Here is an 18,353-nt window from a genome sequence, read left to right as displayed (position 1 = left end):
TAAAGATGTGGCAACATAAGGATTATATATCAATAAATCAAGGACCTCTGATGTTTGGTTGTAGGAATTCTGTGCACGGATGCAGATGGCAATCTTGTCTCTAAGTCTTAGAGGGTTGTCTGAACTTTAGAGAGGTTAAGTCACCTGCCCATAATCACACAGCTTGCAAGTATCTAGACTTAATCTTCCCAATTCCAAGTCTGGCATTCTAACTATCATGCTATGCTGTCTCTTTTAAAGCACAGAAGTATATATGTCTGTATATGTGTGTATACACACACATGCACATGTGTATATGCACACACATATTTTCTCCAATTTATCCTGTATATACCTTGCTTGCACATAATTTGTTTTCATGATATCTCCCCTGTTAGACTGTAACCAATTTGAGAGCAGGAACTCTTTGCCTATATCCCCAGTGCTTAGCACAATGCCTGGCACATAGTAGGCACTTATTACATACTTATGATTGATATGTAAAGATAAATTGATGTGCCCCTCAGACACAACATAACATTTTATTTATAGATAATCTATAGATCTAAAGAGCTAAACCTAGATACACAGATCTATAAATATATATATAGCTCTAAAAATTGATGAAGTACAATCTATAGATCTATAAAATGTCACGTTGTAGTCCCAAAGGGCAATGGTGAAGCGCACAGTAGGTGGGAATAGGCTACAACACATTACTAAGGAAGAACTGTACAAAGGACATCAAGTTATATATAAATTTATGTTTATATATAAATATATTTAAAGGCTTGGTTAACTGGCAAAAAAAAAGTTCTAGGAAAATCCACAGTATGGATATTGAGAGAATTCTTTGCAATTCTTCTTGCCAAGACTAAGAAACTTCAAATAGACAGACATGTCGGATGTGTCAAATGCATACACACAGCTTGCCTAAAACGAAACTGGCCTTTGTATTTCACATATTGTATCACACCACAGAGCACAAGTGAACGCTGGCTGCAATAAAAAAAAAAACAAAGAGAAAAAACTCGTACTAAGAAAGTTCGAGGAAAAATAATGAAAGAGATTTACCTTCTGGATACCAGCAAGTTCTTCATTAACACCTACTAGTTGATCAGCAATCTTCTCCACTGACTTCTCCAAGTCTCTTAATTTCTTTAATTCAGCCTCTTCCTCTGGACTGTTCTGAAAAATGTTTAAAGGGAAATAAAGTAATTATCAAAGGCTGCATAGTTCATTGGAGGAACAATTCCAAGTAAACATGATCTAAACCACTAACTTTCTAGAGGGAGGAGGCTCCACTCTGGCCACTTTGGAAAAAATGAGTGTGACTGATGAAAAATGTGACATTTGGAATTCCATATGTGCAAAGATTTTGATCTAGAGAGGAGGGCGGGGAAACTTATGGAAAATGGTTTAATCCAGGCCCGTACAACCTGTGGCCAATTGGCCGCTTGCAGCATGCCAAAAGATTTTCCGATGACCCTCAAAAAATGTAAAGAAAAACATCCTTTGCACGTAGAGGAAATCCTTTGGCATGCAGCAAGCAGTCCAAGGCCTGTAAGTGGCCTGCAGGCCGAAGGTTGTACAGGCCTGATTTAATCTTTCTTGTACTAAAGCCTGGAACAAATCTCCAGCAGGTATCCCATGACCTATCAGATCTGAGTAGCTGTAAGAATCTGGAACTGTTTGTCAATAGAGAGCTGCTACTGGCACAAATAGACAATTTGTGGGCAAATGGATTTGTGAACATAATCATTCCTTGTAAAAACATTTATTGTTTCTGAGTATACAGCACTGGAAAAGATAGAAAGATGAAATAAGACAAAGTGCCTGCCCTCAAGGGACTCCGTTCAATAGGGGGAATAACACATAGATAGATGTTAATACAAATTAAAATATGAGAAGTGCTTAGGGAAGAGTACAAAGCTACGTGAAATCAAATGAAGAAGAGATCACTTCTAGCTGGGTGATCACAGAAGACTTCACAGAAGAAGGGTCATTTGTTAAATGGGTAGGATGTCAACAGATACAGACGCTGGGGGCTGGGGTGGCAAAAGAAAGAATAAGGGAGGATACACCAGAGATATTTTTTTTAAATCAAGCATAGGGGAATTCTCCTAACATTTCTAAGCAGATAATTGCCAAATCTCCCTACTCTTCTTCTCCATCTTCATCCAACAGGAGATCTTCCTCTTTCTTCAGGAAATCGCCAATGAAACAACTCTATCTCTATTCCTAGATACAGCAGATTTCTTTGTAGGTACTTGGTCTTGGATGTTTCTCTGACTCTGTCCCATAATCAGTAGCCAAGGCTTTCTCTGCTTTCCTGTGTTTTGTGGTTTCATCTGTGTGGGGAACACCTAATGTGAAAACCCACCTACGCAGACTTCATACTTCTACCTAGAACTTGGGGAGTCTTAGAGAGTTGCTTTGGGACACTGAAACGTTACATGACTTGGCCACAGTTACAAAGATAGAAGGTGTGTTCAAGGGAAAGGACTTAAACTCCTAGGAATCTTCCTACCTCCCAGGCCACCCCTCCCTCTCCACTATGCTTCCTTCTTTGTAAAGCTGTTCATTCTGGACCAAGGTAATTTCACTAGACTATTATAATCTCCATGCTGTTAGCATCTAGTATCCCTCTAGGGCAGGTGGGTTGCACAGTGGATAAAGCACTGTGCTTGGAATCAGGAAGACTCATCTTCTGAGTTTATATCTGGCCTCAGATACTTACTAACTGTGCGACCCTGAGCAAGTCACTTAACCCCCTTTGCCTCAGTTTCTTCATCTGTAAAATGCCAGAAGGAAATGGCAAACCACTCCAGTTTCTTTTCCAAGAAAACCCCAAATGGGGTCACAAAAAGTCAGACATGACTGAAATGACCCAACAACAACAACAAAGCGTCTCTCTGTACTCAAAGCTATTCTATACACTAGAGCTAAAATAATTTTCCATTCCCAACATTTTGATCATGCCACAATGCTCAAATCTCAGTAGAAGCTTTGATTATAGATGACTGCTTCAAAGGCCTCCTAAAAAATTTGCATCAATTTGCATTCATCTCTACCCATAGTCAAGGCACAAAAACATAGAGACAGAGTACTATCTCAGAGACTAAAAGTCCTGAATTTGAATCCCAGCTCTGACACTTACTTATTGTATGATTTAAAGCACTATGAGCTTCAGTTTTCTCATCTATAAAATTATACTAACTGGATATGTTGATCAACCTGTGGTCTTATTAACCCAGGCATTTTCACCAATGGTACAGATAGAAACACATCCAAGTATTTTCAACTTGTGTGACTCTTGACCATGTCCTCCATAGGGGGTCCACCTGACCTACTGGGAGCCTTCCTCCAGATCTCTTGACATATCAAAGGAGCACAGAGGCCTTTCCCAACTACCAATCGGCCTGCCTTCTTTCACAGTCATACATATTTCTAAGACGTCCTTTACACTGCTGCAAAATTCTTCATTAGTAATGTGTTGGGCGTCTACCATGTGCTTCTCCATCACCCTTCAGGCATAACATAACTTTAATTCCTCAGATACTATATTGTTTTACTATATATTTATTCACAGCCATAGAGCATCATCCAAAGAATACTGAATTTTAAAAGATGGGGATTTGTTTGAGGGAGGAGCCTGGGGATCATTAAAAGGGATAGGGACCAGGACCTGGGATTTCATTACAGCATACTGACTCTTGGGCCATTAAATGCACTACATCTCAAAAACAATTCAGCTTCCTTATCCTAGTTAGTTCTAGGCATAGTTTCATGATCCATCTGCATTTCGTACTGATGAACCAGTTCTGCGAGTTTGTCTCAGACAGCCCAATTGAACGGACTGTCCATTCAACTATATATTTACAGTCTTGGACAAAAGACATTCTTCATCCACTTAGTTTTTCCTGATGGATGGGTAGCCTGAACTCTTATGAGTGATCATGGACCTCATTTCATAGGATATGTGATGTTTCTGGGCTTGATACAATCAGCACAATGTCATTCACAAAAAGGACAGAAAATACTTATACCAACCTAACAACTTGTAACAACCTAACAAGATTGTGATAAGGGAAATCGCTTTGCAAACCTTAAAGCATACAGGTTAGTGTGGTTAAAAAAAAAAAATAAAAGCCCCGAACTCTTGTTCTATCAATGTCATACCGGATGCTTAATCAACTAAGCCCCAAGACTCCACATGGTTGCAGCCTAAACTCCACATGGAAGAGATTTGGGTGGCTCAGATGATATCTAGAAACTTCATATAAGGTTGGAGGATGAATTGAGTCAATCTGTCAATCACCATACCCCAGTACAAGTAAATAACAAAAGTAGTTCTACTCCACAAAACTATTCTAGTCTTGACAACTTTATTAGGTGAGAACATCTCAACTCAATCAATCAGTTAAAGGCATGAAATAAACGTAATCCCTGTAGGTCTTCTATAAAATAGCAAGACAATTTAGAATCTAGAAGAGAGTTCTAGTGAAGCCTCTAAGAGAGAATCGATTGTTGGGGGCTGGGGAGGAGATGGAGAGAGAAGAATAGAGCCTCCTCCCCTCCCACCTGGACCAGAGAATGACCTGGTGAACTTTGGAGGGTTGGAAGATTTGGACTTGTCATCAGAGTCCTAGCAGCGTCCCAGGAGCAGCAGTGACTAGTGGCAGTGTCTACAGCGGGAGCCTAGAACAAACTGGACATACTAAGGAAAGACAGGTTTAGGACTCTACAAGGATACCGGTAGGAAGCTACATCATACTTAAGAAGACCATCTTAAGACTGCAGCAAGAGGATTTCCAGAAATACTCTGAGTAAGTCACCCCCTTTGCCACATGTACTCTAAGTGTGAGCGCCATTTCCCCCTGTTCTCTGTATGCACTGGTGGGAAAGTGTAGCACAGATTTTTTTTTTGGGGGGGGGAGCAGTATTTTATATCAACTCCTCTCACTATACCACCTTAGTAAACTATCCCTTCCTAAAAACTAATTAAATTTGGCTGACTGATGTCAACTGATAATTATGGGGGGCACACACTACTAGAAGGTAATGAGATATCCTACTAAAAACAAACAAAAACAAAACCAGCCACAACGCCTCTGGGCTACCCCTAGAGGCTGCCCTCTGGGGACCCAGGCTAACCGGACGAGTGGGATATTGGGAGACAGGGCCCCTTCTTAAAGAGCTCCTTAAAGCTTTTGGAGAAATGTTTTAATGAGGAAAGCAGATATTCGCAGTGATCTAGATTTACCTTTGAAACAAAAATACCTCAACAAAGCTTAATTATTCAATTATAAGAGACTCTTAAGCAAAGTGAACCTACCTTTTTCCCAATCAACATCACTCTGCAACCATTTTTCACTCCAAGTGCTGACAATGGCTGTTCCATTTCTTTTAGAGACTTTCCTGAAAGGGAAAGAAAACTATTCCTTTGGCAAATAATATTTAAAAATAGGTTTCAGGAGTTATAGAAATCTGCAGGAAGAAAAACTTTCAGATGACAGTGGAATGACAGTCCTGGAACTAAAATAGGAGTCATGGAATCTTAGGACTGGACAGAAACTTAGAGCACAGTTACCATGGACACAGATAAACAGCTGGTGAGTATGTGAGGAGGGGACCAGTTGGGTCAAGTTCACAAAGAAACCCAACTATACAGAGAAGCTGTAGGAGAGTTCACAGGGTTTGAACATAAGTCTTACATCTAGGGCTCTCTCTAAAGACATAGAACTGAGTGTCAGCTCAATACACGCAGCCTAGGCTCTATCTGAATATATACCATGTTATCCTAATTTATATTATCCTAAACATATTCTGGTGAAATGCCTGACTGGGCCTCCAAAGGGAGTATCGGGCATAAGCACAATCAAAGTCCACAAGATACTTAGGGTACAAGGAAAAAGACACACCACCACTGTCTCACCTCCATCAGCCTTCCCAGTGGCACAACATACAAATGGGGTACAAAGAACATGTGGAAGGAAATGCTCTGGGTCACCTAGGCAGCTGCAGCTGGGTCCTTCTCTGCTTAGTGAAAGCTTATAGAGCTCAGTTACTCTCTTTCAAAGAAATCCACCAAAAGGCAACAATAGTCTTGGTAATAATTATCTCCTTTCTTTGTTCTTGAATACCTTCCCTGTAAGTCACCTCCTTCCATCGGTATGGTAAGGTAAGTGCTCTTGAAGCAAATCTATCTCATTTGCCAAGGTTTGGGTTCGAACCTGATTCTCCCGCATTACCTGTGTTATTTCCTAGCCCCTCCTCCTACCTTTCCAGTCTTCTTATGCCCCACCACATATTCTTTGATCAAGTGACACTGGACTCCTAGCTCCATCTCTCAGCTCTCAGCATCTCCGGCTTTCCGCCATGCCTGGAATGCTCTCTCCCTTCTCCTCTCAGCCTACTGGCTCCCCTGCCTTCTTTAAGTACCAGCTGAAGTCCCACCTTCTACAGGAAGCTTTTTCTAACCTGCTTGATCCTAGTGCCTTCCTCTTAATTATTTCCTATTTAACCTGTGTTTGCTTGTTTGTAGAAACTTCCTTGTTGTCTCCCCCATTAGACTATGAGCTCTTTGAGGGCAAGGTCTGTCTTTTGGCTCTTTTTGTTATCCTCACCATTTGGCACAAGTGCCTGGAACAGAGCAAGTGTTTAACCGATGTTTATTGACAATGTTTGTCTTGGGCAAGTAAGTCTCTCTCTCCGGGCCTCAGTTTCCTCACCTGTAAAATAAAGAGGTTGGACTAGAGGATTTCGAAGGTCCCTTCCAGCTCTAAATCTGTAATCACATGAATATGCTTATTCTACAGAGATTACTCTCCATCCGGCAGACAAAAACACTCTCGAAGGTGAGGCCTTGTCATAGAAGACAGCTCTTTAAAATACTAATATTTTATATAATGCTTTAAGTTTGAAAGCATCTTACACACATCATCTCATCTGATCCGTACAACAACCCTTTGGGGTGACTGACTTATCCCCATTTTACGGATGAAGAAACAGAGGCCAAGAGTGGTTAAGTGGCTTCCCCATGGTTATACCAGTAAAGGCAGCATTGGAACCCCGATCTTCCTGACTCCAAGACCAGTCTCCATCAACAACATGCCACCTTTCAAAGGTTTTATCAAAAGTCAAGGAAAGTTCCTTATAGAATATCCTGGGACTACCAAAAGCTGCCATTCTCAGTATGCTTTCCTCAAGGACAGTGAAATATAGGCCATGCTTGATTCCACCTCCTCAGTCAGGCCTACTGAAGCCTTGAAATGCAAGGACCAATCAATGTGGACAGAAGCTACTGAGGGACAACCCCTAACTTCCTCTTCCTGACTGGCCGCCTTCAAAACCCAGGAACTTGCTGATGTCAGGATGTCCTCTCCGTCTTCCAACATTTTATGAATAGAATGCTCCAGTGATTCCTGAACAGCTGGGCTCCTCTTTTTATCCAAATGACATTCTAATTTATTTCTACAACCCCCAGCCATACACCAGACATACATCCAATCTGCTACACCAGCTGTGGCAAAAATTTGCATTCCCTATGACATCCCCATTGTCTCCAGACGTCTCCTTTCTACCCAAAGCACCTGATAGAGATTTGAAGCCAATGTAATGTTTAACTGACCACACCCCAAAAACTCTCTGGGGACCCATCTCCACTTAGTGATAACTCTTCATTTGAAAGCATCAGCAATAGGAGCTGACTGGAAAAACTGGCAATAAGAACTGAGTAGAGGCAGAGTGGGCTTACCTAAGAGAGCCTTGGAGTCAGGAAGACCTGAGTTTAAATCCTGCCTCTGACACCCACAGGCTACCGGACCACAGACAAGTCACTTGACTTCTCAGTGCTCCAAGCAACTCTCTACGCCTATAAATTACAAACCAGCTGCTGACCTTTGTGAATGGAGGGAATTTCTACACTGGGGGCTTCTCCTCATCAGTCAGCACACAGGTTAGGACCAAATCAAAAACCAGAAGCACGCCTCTTTAGGACAACATCATACCAACCTCAGAAGGGGGTATTCTCTCCAATTGCCTCTTAATGTATGGGGATTCCCTCTGGGAACATGAGCACCCGGGTCTCCAAGTTATGTCACAATTCATGAAATCATAGAATGTCGTCAATGTAAGGGCCTCAGAGAGCATTTAGAGCAACCCCCTCCATCTGATGACCAATGAACTGAAACCAGGTGAGGTAAAGTTGTAGAGACAGGATTGAAACTCAGGTCTTTGGTCTACTACTCTTTCTGTCCTACCATGGAGCTATCCAGTTCCTTGTCCTCTGACCATTCTGGACTATCTAAAACCCCAGGCCTGTCCACCATGGTGTTTGTTTGATTTAGTTGTCATTGTATGGTATTCATGGTCACCAAACTGTGTCACATCTCAGAAATAACTAGCTTCTTTTATTCCTTTAATTGATCTGAGACAGTCAAGGTGAATGATAGCACAACTCCCGTCCATCTTTTCTTTACAGCCTTTCTTATTTGGGAAGTTTGTCAGGTAGAGAAAGAGGCCACTAGCTAGAAAGGTCAGAAGGACCAAGGGAAGGTTTATTTCAAGATAGAGGATCAATCAATCTTCAATTTTTGAACAATATAGCAAACCTAGTCTTGTAGATAATTCTAGGCAAATATAAGGCAGACCTTCGGTGTCTTTGATCCAAGTAACTGGGAGCCAGGCCCAAGAAACATTGACAATGAGGCCATTTCATTGGGTGACCAGGGTAATGGGAACAGGGCAGAGAGCTATACTGTCTGGTCTGAGGTTTGCATAGTCAGAGGTAGCAACTAAATCACAGAATTTACAGAATTTTAGAGTCTGAAAGAGACTTTCTAGTTCATCTAGTCTAAATCCTTCATTTCACAACTGGTGAAACAAGCCCAAAGAAATTATATGACTTGTCCAAAGTCACACAGCTAATATGTGTCTGTCCTCTTTATGTAAATTTCAGAGCAGATATAGAGCTATACTGGGAGAGGAAGGGGCAGCTAGGGGGCTCATCTTCTTGAGTTCAAATGCAGCTTCAGATGGGTACTAGTGGTGTGACTCTGGGCAACTCACTTAACCCTGCTTGTCCAGTTTCCTCATCTGTAAAATGAGCTGGAGAAGGAAATGGCAAACCACTTCAGTGTCTCTGCCAAGAAAACCCTAAGTTGGGGTCACGAAGTGTCAGACAACTGAAAAGACTCAACAACAATTGGGAGAGAGAGGAAGGTCCTCCTCAGAAGCTCTCTGGATCCACAAAATTACAGGCTGGGCAATTGCGTATGCAGTTGTGTATATAAATATGTAAATAACAACAAACATATGATATACAACACAGTGCTATATATGCATGCTTCTTTATGCATACGTACACAAATATATCAACATACAGTTTGATAAACATATACATGGAGATTCAGGAAGATAAATGTATTGTATATTGCTATATTCCTATACATACATACATATACATACGTAACTTGTAGATAAATATTTTATACATCCATATACCTATGTATATATGAATATATGTATATATGCATGGAAGAAATAGAGTAATCCCTAATCTAACTTCAGAACTGAAGAACAACATGCTATGGTCTGTTTCTGAAGACATGTCCATTGGTAAATGGGCACGGCTACTTGCAAAACGGCAGATGAGTCCTGCTCAAGGAAGAATAAATTTCTTTCCCAGCTTAGAGCTGCCTATCCATAAATGGGATAGAAGGGATCAGCTCCAATGTGAACAAGTCCTCATCTCTTGATGATTGTCTGTGTTGACAGAACTGCTTCAAGGTGGGGTTTGGGGGAAGAGTACGTAAAAAGGTTTTTAAGCTTTTTTAAAAGAAAGCAAAAAAAAAATTTCAAAGGATCAATATAAGAATCTGGTGTGTTGGTGAAAAAAGGAGGCTACCAAATACTACCTCTATTACCTCTTCATGCCTTTTTTTTTCCTATAATTTACTTCTGTCTTTACCACTCAAGTAAAATTTTTCTCAGTCATCAGTGACCTCCTAGCTTCAAGATTCAAGGGCTTTTTCTCATTTGACACTACTCGAGTCTATCTTTTTCTGAATTCTTTTTCCTCTCTTCCAAGTGACGGTTAGGTAGGTCTCCATGTGGATATCTAGGCACTCAAACTTAAACTCAGCTAAATTTAAACTCTATGCAAAATATTCAACTACTCTGACAGATCTATGATTTCATCCATGTTTGTACTGGCTTTAACAATGCCTATCCATGCCTGCCCATCTTCTGGGACTCTTGCCCATGCTTTCCCATAACTTTGCCACAACCACGAGAATCCAAGAGGGCTCTGTCCCGGGCCTTCTTCTCTTCTCCCTCATACTATATCTTACTTGACTGTCTCATGAGCACCTATGCTTTCAATTATGATCTCTATGCATACAACTCTCAGATTTTCTTACCTAACCCTAATGCCCTTCAGTATCCTATCTCCAACTGCCTTTTAGACATACAAAAGTCATTGTCTTTTACCCAAAACTTTCTTCTCTTCATAATTTCCCTATTTCTGTCCTAAGTACCACCATACTCTCAGTCACTCAGGCTCACAACCTAGTGTCATCCTCCATTCTTCACTGTCTCTCACCACCACTCCCATATCTAATAATTTGCAAGTCCTGTCTTTTATACCTTTGTAACATCTCTTGATATGGCCCTCCTTTTTCTTCTGACCCTCCTGCTTCCCCGGTGCACTGCCTCATCACTTCACCCCTATACTACTGCAGTAGCCTTTTGGCTCAAGTTTCTTCCCACTCCATCTTCTACTCAGTTGTTAAATTGATACTTCTTAAGCACAAAACTGACCATATTGCCTCTCTGTTTAATAAACTCCATTGGTCCCCCGATGGCTTTCATAAAAGCTCCTTCTGAGCTTTCCAGTTTTCTTGCATTTTGCTCCCTTCCATGTTCTCTGCACACCTGTGATACTGGCCTCCTTGCTGAGATCAGAGTCTTCCTATGCAAAAAGGGAAAGCTGAGGAGGCATGTTTGCAGCTGTTATACCACACCAATCTAGGGAACTACCATACGCTCAATCTACTACCATACCCCAATCTAGACAATGATTTAGAGGCATGCAGCATCCCACTCAAACATCCAGCTGACTATAAAGAATGTCCTTTAATAAATCTCCTTTGGATATTTAAATCTTAAGCATGGAGTGGATTCCATTTTCTCCTCCCAATTATGTGGATGCTTAGATTACCAAATAATCACTAGTGTAGCATTTGCTGCCGAATAAAGGAATGGAAGTAGGCAGGAGAAACTAATGGAGTCTTTTGCTCCTTTTTAAACCCCTTTAGCTCAAAGAGTTCTTCTTCCAATTGCTGCCAAAAGTAGCCGTCATTTACCCCCTGAACATTATTCTGCCATTTACACAGGCTTGAAAACTTAGACTTGGCCAGTAGTCACACTGAAGACATAAATCATCCTGACTTGTGTCTGAAAGTTCTTTCTGCCCAAGGCTCCCTGATGAAGTTCTCGGTCATGGCCTTCTCATAGTCCCTATCCAATCCTTTTGGAGTGATGTTTGAAAAAGGTGTGAGAAGGGTCCTTTACATTCTCTCAAAAGATATTCTGAGAAGGCCTCAATATTCAGATCAAGACCCTAGAAGTCTGCACAGAGGTCCTGAAGCCCTACATGCTTGGGATCTCAGCGTTCCTAAACAAGGCTTCACTTGTGGCTTCACAAATGATACTTACAGACACAGCTTATTAGAGAGCAGTTTCAATCGGAGAGGTCTCCCCGTGTGTATTGGATAGATTCATACTGTGACTCAGAGGCCTGTAATGCCGATAACCATAAGGATAGGTCCCTCAGTTTGTACCAGAGTCCTTTCTTCCCTCTTCTGCTTGTTATGGTGTTGCACGATGTGTCACCAAGAATGGCTGAGAAGCAAGAGGTTGTTGATGCCTCCTGGGAGACCTTGTGAGGCAGGGTTTGGTCATTTAAGTCTTCAAATTCTCTTGGAATACTTCCTCAGATCTCAGTTAACTTTATAACCATCAAGGAGAGAGACTGAATTTGGGGGAATCAAAGTCCCCAGGAGAAAAGGTCAAATGCAGAAGCATGAGATATGCCTAGATCTTTCTGGGACCTAAAGCTTTTGTATTCTTTTTTTAATTGTTACACACAGAAATGCTTTTCTGCATTATTTCTTCCCCAAAGATAGCAGCTGCCCCCCTCCCCTGCCTGTCCCCCTGCCCCAAAATGGAATTCTGTGCCAAGATGAAGAGGATCCACACCATTTGTGGCTCCATGAGGTGGAGGGGGATGCCACAGTACACTCCAGGTGGCACCAGTGTGGGATGCAATATGGCAGAGGTCCTGGCAGGCCCTGGGCACAGTTCCCTGGCATTTCCTCCTCCCACATGCACTGTATTTATTTATTCAGGGAGAGCAACTGCATTTGTTTTCCTGACACAGCTGCATCATCTTTTGCTTTCCTTTCTTCTTCCTCCTTTCTGGGTGCTTCTTCCCTCTGTTTCTGGATGATGGCCAGTCGGGCCAGATCTGCTTTGGCTTGTTCTGTTTTACCAGCTAAATGCATTTTCACGTATTGTTCCTTTGTTTTCTGTTTTTCTATTTTTTCTCATTCTCTTCTAGACAGCTCCTTTGGCCCAAGCAGATCCAGCTGAGTGACTTTTTTGGTTGTCTGGCCTATTCGGTTGGGATTCTCTATGTCTATTAATCCTTCCACTCCTTTGAGCTTTTGCTGGTCGTCATCATCATCTTCATCACTTTCATCTGAATCTAAGGATTTCTGTTCCTTTTCGGGGTCACCAGCTGCTCCATAACCAAGGTCTTCACTTTGTTCTTCTTCTTCCCTTGCCTTTTGTTTTTCAGCTTGAAGCTGGGCATCAATCTCTTCAGAGCTTGTGTACTGCCTGGCTCGGCCTTTGTGGCCTCCTTTTCTCCCTCCTTTGGGCATCGCAGCTCCGGCAGCTGCTGCAGGAACTCGAACTGACAAGCTTTTGTATTCTTAATGGTCATTACTTAATTGTACTGGGAAGTTTATTAAGAGGAAGCTCCTTCAAGCTTGGGAAATTATTTGTAATAGAAATTTTACTCCATAGATTGCTACACAGATTAAGAGGAATGGCTTTCTTCTGGAATCCTTAAGGTCTCTTGTGTACCCAACCATATCTTGATGGCTTTTTAAGCTGGATGATGGGGCTTCTTATTCCTAAAGAACCTACCTACAGTCAACTAGTGGGGATATCAGTGTAAAAATGGTTTATGATCTTACTTTGTTCCATATGTAGGTTTTAACACTTGAGGAATTAATGTGGAGGTGTGCTAAATAAATCTAATACACACACACACACACACACACACAAATATGAGGTTAGGGGAGCTCTGAGCAGACTGACTTATTGAGTACTCACACAGAGCTCTGAGTGACATATCTGAATGCTGAATTGGTCCCAAGGAGCAGTAAAAAAAATATTGAATAAGTGATCCCATGCAGAACAGCGGGTTAATTTTTCCAGTTATATCCTGTTTTCCCTTGGGAAGGGACAGTCCTGACTGTTGTAGACTGTAAGTACCCCTTTGAGACTGTGAAGACATAACTGCATTGGATTTGTTATTCTAGATCTAAACTTAACTTAGGCTCCAAACAGAACTGTAGGAAACTAGGCCCAATACAATTATGCGTGTCTGGGGAGCCTCTAGCTGCTCTTAAGCAATAACAGCCTTCAGTGAAAGGGACCATAAAAAATTCCAGTGGAGAGAGAATGAAGACAAAGGCAGATAAATAGGCAGTTTCAGCAATACAAAATGGTACTTTCATCACATCATGCCCATGCTAGAAAACAAAACAAAACAAAAACTTCATGGCTGCTGACACGATAAGATCCAGATGCTTTAGTTTTATATTCAAACTCCTTTACAATCGGGTTCCTACCTACCTTTCCAGAATCATAAAATCCCAGATTTAGAAGGTCAACTTGTTCAATCCTTAGCTGCAGTATGAATCCCCTTCACAATATTCCCCCAACAAGTCCAATGTCTGCTTGAACACTTACAGTAAGAAGGAACTCACTACCTAACGAGGCAGGCCAGTCCATTTTCAGACAGCTTCAATCCTCGGGAGGTTCTAATGGACACTCTGCCAAAAACTGCTTCCCTACAATTCCTATACACTGGCCCTGTAGTTTCCTTTTTTAATAATACATTTAATGCTTCTTCTTTTTGACAGTCTTTAAGATACCACTCATGACTCCTTCAGCGTGTCTTAAACTGTGGATGGAGACCCCATATGGGCTCACAACCCACAGTTTAAGTAAGAAGTGCTGCCTAAAAGCACCTACTATAGCCTACACTTCACTTCCTTCCGCTCATTTCTTACCACCTGCTCTGCTTGATTTTGCCTCCACAAACATCATGACCCTGTACCAAATCTTTCAGCTTCCTTCGATGTACTGTCTTCCCCCATCTCTAGGACAGTCTGCAAAACTGTATATTAAATACAATTTCTGTAATTAATTATTTTAATAATATTTCATTCTATATTATTATATATTATAACTAATATAATAATTTTACTAAATAATTATTAATTCTTTGTAATTAATACAAAATCTTAAAGCTGGAAGGGACTTTAAATTAAAGGCCACCTAGACTAAAAATGAATTCCTGCAGTGTCATCAGTAAGTACTCTGGGGGCAGGGACTGTCTTTTTATTTGTATCCTCAGGGTTTAGATGATCTGTCAGGCACAGAAGTAGGGACTAAGTAAATGGTTATTGAATTATAATCCAGTGTCAACTGGGCCTTACTCTGTCATTCAACCCTAAGGTTGTGGGCAGCTAGACCTTCCAAAAACGAGAAATCTGAAAATTTCAGCACACCTTGAAAAACTTCAAAAAACAATGCCACAAGATAGGAAAAGCAAATTATCAGCATGAATGTCAACCAAAATTCATTTTAAACTTCAAATTGGTCTACCACAAAGCATCAAAAGTTGAGATTCAGTAAGAAAAACCACTTTGCAACTCTTTTCAAAATCACGCTTGTCACTGTGCACTGTTTAGCATCTCCTGCTATGTAAATGAATCATGTTCTCTGAGAGACATTTGGAAGTCAAAGTCACATGTAGAAGTGAGCTTCACAAAGGCACAGACATACTTGAGTGGGTGAATTTATTACTAATCTTGGTCATGTGAAGGGCATTTTCACATGATTTATCTGACTTTTGCCTACAGATACCACCCACATCAGACATTTGGGGATAAAATGAGTTATCACTTTTGGGGGAAAAAATGTAGTGTACATTATATATCCACACAGCTCTCTCGCTTACAAAGAGACAGTATCCCATAAATTAAGTGGGTCTCTTGTAACTCAGAGTGAGTTTTCTCATAGAAACAATGTAATAGGGGCAGCTAGGTGGTGCAGTGAGCAGAGCACCGGCCCTGGAATCAGAAGGACCTGAGTTCGAATACGGCCTCGAACACTTGACACTTACTAGCTGTGACCTTGGGCAAGTTACTTAACCCCAATTGCCTTGCCTTCCCCCCTGCAAAAATATAAAAGATGGAAACAATGTGATAAAGGGCACTTAGGTCTCTAGACCTGCCTGTAAAACCATATATTAAATACTGTTTTTGTAATTAATTATTTTAATATTTCATTATTCCATACTGTTATATATTATACGCTAATATAATAATTTTACTAAATAAGTATTAAATCTTTGTAATTGATACAAAATCTTTGAGCTGGAAGGGACATTAAAGGCCACCTAGACCTGAAAACGAATCCCTTCAACGGCATCTGCACAAGTAGTCATCCAGCCTTTGCCCGAAGATAACCAGTCATGGGTGACTTGCCTGGCAGCCCATTACACTTTTGAACATCTCTAATTGTGATGAAGATTTCTCTTGAAATCCAGACTAGATCTGCCTGCGCACTTCTCATAGACAGGTCTGCCCTGGATGGTAAGTAGAACGACTCTTTTATCCATCTTCTACATACCGGAAGACAGCAATTCTGTCCCACAGAAGACTTATTTTCTCTGTGGGGAAGATCCTGGCCCCACTTTTAACAGTTTTCATAAGGAAAAAAATTGAATCCCAATAGGAATCACCAAGAACAGATCTCCCTTTCATAGATTCAATGACTACAACATACTCCTTCCATAACTTAGGAGAATTTCTTTTCCATTGGGATTTCAGGGGGAGAAGGGGAAGGCAGGCTCTGGAACCAAGGTCCAGAGGTCTTGATCATCAAGAGGAAGCAATAGGACTTCTGCCAATGGGGGCTTGCAAGATTTCAACGGAACAGGGGCTGCACCTACTACACAGAGGTTCCCATGCAACAGAGCCTAGGCCCCAGGATGAGGATGGAGTTTCAGTGGTAAAGGATCTGCAGACTTAAGGAAGGAGAGGAAGTTGAGGCAACCATAGATACATATGAATTATTCCTAAAAGAGGTGTTCAAAAAAAGCTTTTTACCACAAATATTATTTCAGTCACGTGCATTATTTTATCGCTTCCTTGTAATTTATGTCTAATACTTCTCTATGCAAAATTTATATCAATATTTACAATCATACCTAGAGAATTGGAAAAAGAAAAGAAAGTTAAGATGACATACAATTTAAGTCTATCCTTTATTACTTGAATTCAAACTTGAACTTTAGGATTCTTTGAAAATATTAAAAGAAAAATTTCTACCTTTATATATTAATTTCTGGAAAGCAAGTGGAACTCCAGTAACTTGTTCAATAAGAAGAGCCATGTCCTGAAGGGTTGGTTCACCGTTTCCTTGCTGTGCTACAACTTGAATATTGTGTTTTTCATTGTCTGAAAAGAAAGAATAATTGTCTGTAGCTAGAAAATAGCAATTCTTCAATGTAAATGTTCTATAAACCACACAGAAACTATCTTTAGAACAGAAATTAAACAAACATTTCCAGTTTCAAGAAATATTATTTAAACACTTACCAATGGCTGAGAACTCTGATGGGTAACAATAGAGGTAAAAGGCAAAGGAGAGTTCCTACTCTCAAGGAATTGATCAGGATCATAGAATCTCAACTTCAAGGGACGGCAGAAATTTAATTCACATCCTACCTAATTCAGGAATCTATTTTATAATATCCCCAATTGGAGGTCACCGATACTCTTCTTAAATAGGATTGATGAGAACAAACTCCTAACTTCGGAAGTAGCCTTTTTTATTACTGGATAAGTCTAATTCTTACGAAGTTTTCACCATTTAATGTTGAACTCAAATCTGCCCCCTTGCAATTTCTATTGATTCTAGTTTTTCCCTCCAGCATTACACAGAATTACACCTAAATTCCCTTCCAGGTGCTATCCCTTTGAAATACTTGAAGACAGAATCCCTAAGTCTTTTCTTCTGAAGACAAAATATCCCCCAAGGGAGCCCATTCCCTTTTGCATTTATGTTATTTGCTGCCATACTATTAACTCATGTTATACTGTTAACTCACGTGGAGTGCACAGTCCACTAAAATGCCTAGATCTCGTACAAGCTAATTTCTAGCTATGTAGCTCCAGCTTGCATTTGTAAATTGATTTTTTGGACCAAAATGCAAGGCCTTATATTTATCTTTATTAAGTCTAACCTTATTAGATTCAGCTCAACACTGTTAAGATCTTTCTGGATACTGACTTTATGATCCAATATGTTAGTTATCCGGCCTAGTCTTGTGTCACATGCAACTTTGATAATCCTGCCTGCCATCTATGCCTTTATTCAAGTTATTGGTTAAAATGTTAAATAACGCCAGGACACAGATGCCTGAAGCACTCCACCAGTTGACACAGAAACTAGACTAAACTTTGCATTCAGCCATCTATTATTGTTCAGTCATTTTAATCGCGTCTGACTCTTCATGACCCCATTTGGGGTTTTCTTGGCAGAGATACTGGGGTGGTTTGCCATTTCCTTCTCCAGACCATCTTACCGATGAAGACACTGAGGCAAAATGGGTGAAGTGACTTGCTCAGGGTCACACAACTACTAAGTATGTGAGGCCAGATGTAAACTCAAGAAGATGTCTTCCTGACTCTGGGCCCACACTCTGTTCACTGCACCAACCAAGCTGCCCTCTAATCAGTACTAATTGTACCCATCTAGCCTACATCTCTTTATCTTTTCCAAAAGGAGAATATGAGAGAATCTGATGAATGCTTTGCTTTGCTAAACCATATCTGAAGCATTGCCCTGACCTAGGAAACCTGACTTACTCATTTTTAAAAAAATAAGGTTTTATTTTTATCTTCTGTTTCTTACATCATCATAATTATCCCAACTATTCTTCCCCCTACTCCTCCCAGAAAATCATCCCATTTTACGAATAGTACTTTTTGGAGCCAAAA

At 40.7% G+C, this 18,353-nt stretch overlaps 1 protein-coding gene and 1 pseudogene across 2 annotated transcripts in view; both read right to left on the bottom strand.

The window, feature by feature from the left end:
• Nucleotides 1–18,353, bottom strand: part of BAG1 (BAG cochaperone 1) — a 50,129-nt gene that overhangs the window by 22,340 nt on the left and 9,436 nt on the right. For both annotated transcript variants that reach the window (XM_036739313.1, XM_036739319.1), the window contains exons 2-4: nt 16,680–16,808; nt 5,318–5,400; nt 1,054–1,167 (exon numbers count right to left, since the gene is read on the bottom strand). In XM_036739313.1, coding sequence (XP_036595208.1) covers nt 1,054–1,167; nt 5,318–5,400; nt 16,680–16,808 — 326 coding nt within the window. The remainder of the gene's footprint in view (nt 1–1,053; nt 1,168–5,317; nt 5,401–16,679; nt 16,809–18,353) is intronic.
• Nucleotides 12,357–12,929, bottom strand: LOC118831858 (annotated as a pseudogene).

The sequence above is a fragment of the Trichosurus vulpecula genome, chromosome 1 (genome assembly GCF_011100635.1).
Source record: "Trichosurus vulpecula isolate mTriVul1 chromosome 1, mTriVul1.pri, whole genome shotgun sequence".
Lineage (NCBI taxonomy): Eukaryota > Metazoa > Chordata > Mammalia > Diprotodontia > Phalangeridae > Trichosurus > Trichosurus vulpecula.
The sequence above is the reverse complement of the archived record's forward strand: the minus strand, read 5'-3'. Positions and strand labels throughout refer to the sequence as shown.